Source organism: Lepeophtheirus salmonis, chromosome 11 (assembly GCF_016086655.4).
Source record: "Lepeophtheirus salmonis chromosome 11, UVic_Lsal_1.4, whole genome shotgun sequence".
NCBI lineage: Eukaryota > Metazoa > Arthropoda > Copepoda > Siphonostomatoida > Caligidae > Lepeophtheirus > Lepeophtheirus salmonis.
The window spans coordinates 13674506-13685129 of NC_052141.2; the positions used below are offsets into that span (position 1 = coordinate 13674506).

At 35.1% G+C, this 10624-nt stretch overlaps 2 protein-coding genes across 2 annotated transcripts; both read right to left on the minus strand.

Moving 5' to 3' along the window:
* Positions 1–1311: 1311 nt before the first annotated feature.
* LOC121126136 (organic cation transporter protein) lies at positions 1312–3954 on the minus strand. Its single transcript, XM_040721439.2, has one exon. It carries the CDS (start codon positions 3587–3589, stop codon positions 2015–2017), a length of 1575 nt encoding a protein of 524 aa, XP_040577373.1. The 5' UTR covers positions 3590–3954; the 3' UTR covers positions 1312–2014.
* Positions 3955–8360: 4406 nt separating this feature from the next.
* Positions 8361–9899, minus strand: LOC121126364 (organic cation transporter protein-like). Its single transcript, XM_040721688.2, has one exon. It carries the CDS (start codon positions 9897–9899, stop codon positions 8361–8363), a length of 1539 nt encoding a protein of 512 aa, XP_040577622.2.
* Positions 9900–10624: the final 725 nt, after the last annotated feature.

Genomic DNA, 10624 nt, shown 5'->3' on the forward strand with positions numbered 1-10624 from the left:
ACAATAAATTCTTTTGTCGCTCTTTTTAAAAGGAAGTAAAAACGGCCATCACAAAAGGGGGGTATGTCCCATTCAGTCATTAAAGGTTAAAATATTTTTTCCCATGGCTTCTTCCTCTAATTTCTTTGGAGTGTTAAGATTCCTAAAGAAGACAGGCTTCTCAACCTTGCCTCAGATTATATCCAGAATATAATCCCTATTGAATAAAGGAACAGCTGACCAAATAATGAGTTGAGCTGCAACTCATACCTGGGAGTGAGCATCAATTTTCTTGTTGATGAAGTCAGTACCAGTCATGAGCATATGATAGAACTCGTTGTATGAAACCTGTCTCCTCCGAGAAAGTGTGATTTTGACACCCCACACCTGGGTTTCTAACTCCTCCTATATGAATCCCATGGATTACTTCTTTTCTTTTAGGAGGGGATAAAAAGGAAGGCAAACAAATGCATCAACTCCTTGAAGGCCTCCATCATGAAGTGCTGGCACAAAGTATGGTCACTACCTACAAATCATTTAGACCTCCTATCGAGTAAATGATTTGGGAAAAATAGCAAACAAATTCAATGAATTATTTCTTTTGTATTATCAGAACTTGTAAAAAAAATTTCAAACCTCCACTTGCTTCCCTTATTGATGTAGTTAAAGATAGTCCGGATTTATCGGAACGACCCTATAGAATACCCATTTCCTACACAAACATTCAAAAGTCAAGTGATTTACAAATAGTGTTGTGAAATATTTTGTAGAAAATAATTTATGTGCACAGTGATCTTTTTTTTAGGCACCTTCAAAGATAATAATTATGTCCATAATCAAAAAAAAAAAAAAAATGTTATTATATTTTGAAAAAATAGTCATAAAAGAACCCCATAGAGACAATAAGGAAATGAACGCAGTTAATCGTACAAAAATGAACAGAAAGCGTACACACCGTTCATTTTTCCATTCAATCTCCAGGGCTCCTGACATCTAACCTGCCTCTATGGGACCTCCTTCACCCCTGACATCACATCAAGGACACAGCCTTCATCGTAAAGAGCTGTCCATTTATTTGCTGGCGTTGTAGGCCATTAATGCTTGTGAAAGAGGACATATGGAATAAAAAATATAGTTGTCTTTCCTTGATTCCATAAAAAAACAGGTTTTTCGCTAGTGCAAGTTTTGGGTCCCCACTCTGTAAAGCAATATAAAAGAATGCCCACCCAAGTACCCAGAGCTACTTTTAATATTATAATAACCAAGCAATACGTGAATATTTGACCATGACTTCAACTTCTAAAGTAGGAAATATGAACTAATATTGGATTCTTTATGAATGTTATTATATTATTTTATTCAAGAAATTGTCGTTAAATATTAATTATATTTTGTTATGTTAAATGAAATTTATTTTTGCGAATATTTTATAAATTAAACTCTTATTTAAAGCTGAAGAGGCTCATGAAAACTAACTACACTCTAGTTGAAACTTAGTTTTTTTTTCTTCCAATTACTTAAACTAGATTTGTATTTGGTAAGCATCTAGGTACTTTTTACAAAATATGATGTCCTACATCCGTCAGATGATCATGATATAAACCCAGAGGCGATGACTGCTCTATTTCTCTTATTTCTTATATTGATTGTCAAAGAAGTACTCCAAAGCAATTTAAAAAAAAAATCATCAATGTATAAAGAGGGACTGAGGCATATCTAAATGACCTGAAAATGGAGTCAATTGTATGCTGTCAGGATGATGAATCTCATTTTTCTCAATTGATGATTAAAATGACACTCAGTCTATTGATTGCTTTGATTGGCTTTAATTTGAGGAATAAATAAAAAAATAAAATAAAAAAATGGGCTATAGATCCTCAAATTTCGTTTTCATAAGGACATGATGTCATTATAAAATTGCTTTGAGTAACTAACTACTTCCGGAGACTCTGTACTCTCTTACAACAATATTATTAATTAATTAATTACACCAATATGTACACAAATATAAATGGGAATAATCATGCTGGATAAATCAAACGTCCCCGGTTGACTTTGTGGATTTCTTCCCTTGCTGCCAAGGAAAGGCTGGTTGTATTTTCTCAGAGTCCTTTATTGAGTCTGGGAGTTGAATGCCATGTGTTTCGGTTAAGTAGCTCACAAGAATGGCAGAAATGAGAGCTCCAACTCCAAATATAACATGAGAGTATTTTCCCATCATCAGAGCATACGGAGCAAGAATGCTCCCGATCCGACTGACGGTTAGATTAAAGCTGAATCCAATTCCTCTCAATACTGTTGGAAATTGTTCACTTGAGAAAAGACAAAGGATCGTGAATGAACTTGTAGCGGAGAGTCTTCCAATTAGGGATAAGGAAAAGCTAATCCAATAAGTGTTTCCCTTTGATGAAACAAAGGGATGTGTAATGAGACAAGTTCCAGCAATGGCTAAAAGGATAACAAGGGATTTTTTCCTTCCAACAGCTGGATGATCTATTGTGAACATAACATAGACGTAGCATGGCAACTGAGCAGCGACTGTGATGAAAAACCCCAGATATGGATTACTAGAGAGATCAGATTGATCCAGTAGCATGATGTAGTAAAAAGATGCTAAAACGATCCAGAGCCAATTCAGAATGAGGGTTTTGATGCGTAGATTGGGGGTTTTATAAAGGTCAAGAAATGTGTAGTGACGGATTTTTTGGGATTCCCCCATATTGTTTTTTTCTAATAATTCGATTAAATTTTCTTCCGGTTTATCAAATCCATTGGATTTGAGGATCTTATGAATTGTCTTTTCTGCTTCTTTGGTTCTTCCACGTGAAACAAGCCATCGAGGAGACTCCGGAGTGAAGAAATAGTATAAAAGGAACAGTATTAAAGGTGATGCGAAAATTCCTTGTAGTAATCTCCAATTATCATGAATATTGTATGAGATGAAAACAGTAGTGAGAAGGCCCATTGACTCAAAAAACCAGCAAAGAAGTCCGGCAAGTGTTCTCTTACTAGGACCTACCAATTCAAGGCCCATAACAAAACAAGACGTCTCTATTCCAGGAATAGCAATCCCTACAATGAATCTTAGAATCATAAACACAAAAGCTGAGTGAGCAAAGGCACAGGCTCCACTAGAGATAAAAAGAAGGGTCACACTCAATAAAAAAGTAAACTTTCGTCCAATTTTATCAGAGAGAGTTCCAAAAATAATTCCACCAAGGAGATATCCAATCATAGGGGACGAACCAATCCGTGCTATTTTTTCTTTATCCTCGCAAACAAGATCCCATTCCTTAACAACGGAATCACCAATCATTTGCGTATCATACACATACTCACTACAAGTTTCATTTCCGTTTATGAAACAACTGCTTACTTCCTCAAGCCCCGAGGAGTTATAGAGAACAGTTGAAATATTCTCATGAGGTTCGAGGCATCGATGTGGTAGTTCTACTCCAACAAATGTCCATCCCATCAATTGCATAGAAGTAAAGATATAAGGACAGGAATAAAGGATATAAATGAACTTTTGGTAGTTTCCAAACTCTCCGTATTTGATGAGAACATCATCGAAGGTTTGAATACTGCCGCCTTGAAGGGAATCACTCATCACATATAAACAATATCTGTGCGTTTGTATGTTAGTTTTTACAAATGGATTTGTATCACTCTTGATGATGAGAGTAGTAGCTCGGTGTGACAAGAAGAACTAAGAGTTTCTGAACATCCTTATTCGAAGATGTACATAGAAGGATCTCTGGAATCTTGGAAGTCTCACAATGGAATGACTAGTATATACAGACTGCCTAATTGTAGTGCATATGTAGATTTAGCGGTACTCAAATAATACTGAGGCGAATGAGCAGGGAATATGTGCGTGTGTGCGTAAAGTAGAAGTGGATCGGCTTGTAGGCCAAAATATGATAATCTATACAATAAATGTGTTCCAATATATACTCATGAGAGCTAAATATACTTAAATATCAGAATCTAATAACTAATTGATGGAGTCAAATATCACACAACAGGGGCGTCCGTATATATTTATATATATATAGATTTCTCTGATTGTTATTATTTTTTTTTTTTTATCTCAAAAAATATGCTCTGCTGCATAATTTGGTATATAAAAATCTCATTAATTTATCATTAAATACGAAAAAACATATTCTAGTACAAAATTTCTTCATTTGGGAGAGGGGGGCTCAAATCGAAAATGACGTCATCGATTAGTTGTAATGAAATTATTTTACAGTATAGATAAATGTATGGCGTGAAGGTTCGGGGAACGGGCTTTTCGGGCTTGGCAATATGAGGTTCGGACGGTGGGTTTTCGGGATCAGACCTAGACCGGATCCACCTCTAGTGTAAATATAAAAACAGACACAAGTATATATATATATGTTAAAAAAATACGAAAAATGAAGTTCTTTTTGTTAATTGTATTTGAGGAGGACTTTTTATTTTCTAAAGCGACTACTACCATTATTCTTTTATTCTTCAAGAGAGAACAACAATAAGTATAAAATAAATACTAGTATCTGAAAAACAAGGATTAACCTTTAGGATTTGTTTGGGAGTTAATTGTGAAAGTCACTGTTGGACTCGTAATAGAATTGTGGATCGACATGCTAAGTACATCTGCAGAGGGGGGTAGCCTAAGGTGCTGTAGGGCCCTTCTCCCAAATCGAGGATTTCTTTTGCTTATTCCTAAAAAAATGATTTATTCAACATGAAAAAATTTTATGAAAAATAAGGGAAATTTTTTTAAGGATTTATTTTAAAAAAAAAAAAGAAGAATATTCGTCTCAAATTAAACCAAGCCCCCCCCCACCAAATGTAATCATGTGGACGCCCCTGCTCTCGCATCTTAATAGATGCTCGCAGCTAAGTCATGAAAGCGAAGCTCATCCATCTTCTCCAAAACATTCTTCAAATTGTCATGGGACCACGTGTTCATTTTCAGTTTCTTTTTTTTAACATAACGGTATTTCATACTATTTAAATACATAGGTATATGTTCAGTAATGCTGCTAATTGGTTGCATTTGTAAGCTCGTCCATTCCAAGAGTTGACAACCTGAAGAGTGAAGTTAATTTTCCTAAGCTACTATGATTAATATGTAGGTAACTTCATTCCCTACTACATGCAACATAAAAGTCATCATTGATATATACAAAACCGGATTGAATACTTGCATGTGCTCATAAAAGACGGAGAAACCCCCTAAGGATTTGTTGTTGAGTTATAACCGTAAGTCCTTGAGTGTCTCTTTTTTTATGAATGCCAAATTTGGGAAGGAACTTAAGTGTTGAAAAATTTAACACTTAAAAATTTACTGGAGGAAACGAAATTGAACCGAATAACCTTTTTTCCCCAAAGTACTTTTTCTTTCCGACAAATTTGACAACCATTTTTTATTCAAGATGGTGTAGCCCCCCAGGAGTTACGGACCTGGAGTTCTTGGCCCAATCTTGGTACATACTACTTTGATTATATTCAAACATCAGTTTTCATCCATGGCAGCAATTAGTAGTACAAGATTTATTGGAATTTTTTGCATTTCATATTGTAATAGTATCAATATTTTCAAAATGGTATCTCCTTCAATTATGATGCAATTTATGACGTCAGTGAAAATGCTCTCCTCTTGAACTTTTAAGAAATTATGACATTTTCATGTAAACTTAAGGACCAAGTTAATATAGAACAACAGGTTCCACGTCATTACTCCCTAACATAAAATATTAAGTCTTTATTTTGTCGTCGGCTTCTTCTAATTAGTGTTCTGAGCGTGGATTGGTTGAATTAGGTCCCGTTAAGCCGGCAACTATTCCCAACAATAATTCCATAGTTGGGAAAATTGTTTAACTATTACCAACTGATTAACGGCCTTGTTATTATATCCACTATTGCTGCTATGTGGATTTTCTTCACAATTGCTGGAGTCGTCACCTCATTTGTTCGACAACTACGATGCTCGTCTTAGCCGCTCATACTGTCTTTTATAAACTCAGCTAGCCAAAATTTTACTTTTCTAAACGATAATAAATATTTTTTTAGACTCACTTTAAGTAGAATCCGGCTCAACTGCTATATTGCTGGAGCCTTTTAAATATAAGTATTGTATCCCATAACGATGACCAATTTCAAACTTGAAACAAGGGATTTATAGATTATGTAATTTATAGTACAGTTGTTTTTTTAAACACCTAACACCATTTCTTAGTTAAGCCGGGCACTTCTTCAACCACCGGTGCGGGGAATTAATCCAACTTATAAGGATAATATTAAAGGTTGTAAGAGAAAAAGTGAATTACAGCTTTTCAAATTTTAAATATTAATGCTACAAAATTGTCATCTCTTTGACCTTCGGAGTTTTAATACATGTAAATGTATCTGTTTTTAATTAGTTTGTTCTTATTTAATTATTCGGAATTTATAATAGAGGAAAATGCATCTTGATTATATGGGTCAAAAGCAGTTACGAGATCTTAACAGGGGAGGTACTGCGTAAATATTAGTTACCCTACTCTACAGATTTACAAAAGCATATTTAAAAACAAACAAAAAAACACTTTTATTGGTGAATTTTTGATCTTGTATTTTTGAAAAGGTATTACGAATCTTTTATATTCGTTATTGAATGAAATTAGCACTTGGCATGTTTCTTCCATTCGTAGAACTTACCTTTTTAATTCGAAAAAAGAATAGTGGGTTGGGCAGCTCGAGAGGTTGTTTTAGAAATACATCAATATATATATTTTTTTTAATAACAAAAAAAAAACATCAACAAAGCTTGTAAACAAGCCCATTGTACACTTGGTCAATCTATATAGTCACCTTCAGCATCAATTACAGCCTTTGTACGTTGCAGGGCGGTATTGCAGGAGTTGATGACAAACTCCTGAGACAAATCGTCAATTGCAGCCACTATGACAGCCTTCAGTGAGTCCACATTTGGTTGTGGAGTTTTGTTGGTTTCCCTCTTCAATGTGCCACACACAACAAAGTCTATCAAGATCAAATCTGGTGAGGAAGAGTGTCACATCTCTCTCTTTACCTCTTGAGCCTCCTAGCCTTCATAACCTCTATCAAAAGGTGGTGTGGGGTGCTTTTGTATATGAGGGCAATGCCAAGTCGCCCTTCACTGCCCTCCTGATGCTAGTAGTAGTCACGGAAAAGTCATTGACGAGGCGATTCATCGATTTGGTGGGGTCCTCCTTGGTCTTCCTCTCCATGCTGGACAGGAATTCCGGATCCCCCTTTAAATTGTGCCCTCCATTTTCCTGCAGGGGTCTTCTCCGTCATTCTTCATCTTGGCCACCTTGAAAACCAGCCTCTTGGAGCACTTCACAATATCCATAATCCTTGCCACATTAACTTCATCTTATGAAGAATCCGAGATGATTTCCCTTTTTTACTTTTTGCTCACTCATGAAGACAAATTCTTTATTATAGTTTGTTTATGCATAAATCATGGCTAAACCAGTATGATAAAAAATAATTACTAAGCTTTCATATATCAATAAGAAAATTAACAGTAATTAACAGTCCACGTTTAGTTGCCTAACTCTGTAATTTATAGAAATTGCGTGTTTAATTATAAATATGTATGCAATCTATATAAACAAATAATACAGTTTTGTAAAAAAAAAAATAAGGAAAAACTGTTGGCATTTCTTTTTTTAAATTTAGTTAAATCTTTGGGGTGAGAACTTTCGAAAAAACTTTCAGTTAATTCCCCATTAACTGTTATTTTTTTGTGTATGTAATTTAGTGCGGAACAATCAGAGACGAACCAATGTAAGAAGACGAGACTCATTAATGAAATAAGTGAGAAGCAATATCTGTACTAGTTGTAATTTTGGAAGAGCCCGATCTATATTCTACTTTATCTCTGGCCTGTATGACCTGTATACTTTTTTTTGAAACAGTACTTCAGATTTTATATATACAATTTATAGGTTTATTTTTGATGTTATCACACATAGAATCCAAAACGGTCGAACAGATCAGTCTGAAATTTAGAAAGTAAAGGTAGAAAATAACCAAGCATGATTTTGTGATATTTTTTTGGGCCTGTAAGGTCATTAAAAGGTTGTTTTGGATCGAAAAAAACCTTCATTCCTATATATATATATATTCCTACTTCTCCCTATGTCTCTTTCTATATCCCTCTCCTAATATCTGTATCCCTACTCTCTCTGTCTCTATTTGCATTCTTTCTCTGTCTCTTTTCTTGTACCTTCATTCTTTGTTTCTATTTCCTTCTATTAAGCCCTGTAACGCGGACACCACATTCTAGTTTAACAATATAAATGAATCAAAAGAATAAATATTTAATAATATATTTCAAATATGTAAAAAAATATCCATATTTAGATTTTGATTTCTTCTTTTTTAGACTTTTTTATGCAGGGAATGCATAAACTAAATCTCTCTGACTCTTCAATTGTATCAGGTAATTGAGTGCCAAGTGTTTCTGGTAAGAAAAATGTAAGACCCCCTCCTAAAACACACCCTACTCCGAACACTAGAGGCCAAAAAGAACCTATCATGAGAATATAAGGTCCTAGAATGCATCCAATTTTACTCAAAGTAAAGCTGAAACTAAATCCAATACCTCTGATGACTGTAGGGTACAGCTCACTTGAATAAATACAAAGAATAGTGTAGGCACAGTTCGTGGCAAAACGTCCAATGAGGGATAATGTTACTTTAATCCAGTGGTATTTCGGCTCATGTTCCGGGACAAAGGGAAGAAGAATGAGAGATGAACCAGTCAGGAGTAACATGCAGATGAGAGATTTCTTCCGACCAAAGCATGGACGATCAAGTATGAGCATGATGAGGAGATATCCGGGTATTTGTACAATGGTTGTGAGAAAAAACCCGAGAAACAAGTCCTGAGACAGCTCACTTTGATCCAGGAGTAAAACGTAATACAATGAGGACGTCACAATCCAAAGCCAATTTAAAATGAGCGTCTTTATTCGTAGATTAGGATGTTTGAAGAGATCACATAAAGAGAAATTGGTAGTGAGAATCTTGTCATCATCAGCACTTTTTCGTAGAGACTCGATTATATTGGTGGATTCAACCTTTGTATCAAATTTATTTTTATCTAACATTTTAGAGATTATCTGGAGAGCAGAGGAATACTTCTTGTGAGAAATGAGCCATCTTGGAGATTCAGGAGCGATCCAAATATATGGAATAAACATAATAAGAGGAAGTGAATATATGGACTGAAGTATCCGCCAGTTAGAATTATAACTATATGCAATAGCCAAAGTCAATAGAAACCCAAAAGACTCAAAATACCAACACAAGAGGCCAGAGAGTCCTCGTTTACTCGGTCCAACAATCTCCATACCCATAACATAGCAGGATGTTTGTATGCCAGGAAGTGCTAGTCCTACCAGAATTCTAGATACTAGGAAGCTATAGTACTCTGGAGCAAACACAGTCAAAATACTCGAAAGAAACATGATGAAAGTTGATAGAAGAAAAGTAAATTTCCGACCCCATTTATCTGAGAGGGGCCCAAATATGATCCCACCAATCAGTATCCCTAACATGGGCGCTGCAGAAACCCTTGCACGTAACTCTTCATTGCCACACACTAAATCCCATTCCTTCACCACGGAGTCACTCATGAGTGAGTTGTCATAAATGAACGTCTCGCAGGCTGTTCCATTAACAGTGCAGGTATTACTGAATTCCTCATTCGCAATGGACAATGATGGAGAGGAGAGGCAATCATATTTGGGCACTGCTCCAACAAAGACCCATCCCATGAGTTGGGTTGAGGCAAATATGTAGGGAATGCAGTATAAGAGATATACTACTTTTTGGTATTGTCCAAATTCTCCATATTTGACCAAGACATCATCAAAGGTCCTAAGCTCTTTCATTAGAGACAAAAGATATTGCGAAAAGGAATTGGAGGAGGGGTGAAGGGAGTTGTATGAGGATTTTTCACTGACTAATGAATTGTTCCCCTTTCCTCTAAGGTGTAACTCATTATAAAGTTGATACGCATATTTTGAGTTCGTGCGTCAGCAAAATGAGGAACGACTCATACATATCATATCCATATCAATATCTATTTATTTTTAAATACCTTAAATATCTGGAAACTTACGTAGGCATTCATAGTTTTGGCTCTAATCTTCAGAGCCAAAACAGCACTCCTAGGACATTAAAAAAAAAAATACTAATAATTTTCGTGGAACACATCACGTACAATTATCGTTTTTTTATTTAGCTTAAACCTACGTTTTTATCCAATCGGTCGACGCTAAATCATATATATGTTGGGAGTCAATTAGTAAATTGTATTACAAGATCCACGACAACGGTGGGCCATGAAGGGGTATAACTAAAAAAGAGATCTGTGTAAAGAAAAAAACTAAGTATAATGATTAGAAAATGAAAAATGGTTGAGCTTCTGCCCTTTCTTCCACTAAATGTAAGAATTATCACCTATCTTTAGTGTAAATTAATTTAAAAATCCATAATATTCTTATATATCTATGAATTTGAATATAATATCAATATTTTATTTGTACTAATGCTATTTTAAATGTAAATAAAAGGTTCTCTGCTTTAAAACAGTAATTCATTTTCTCCCACAAAG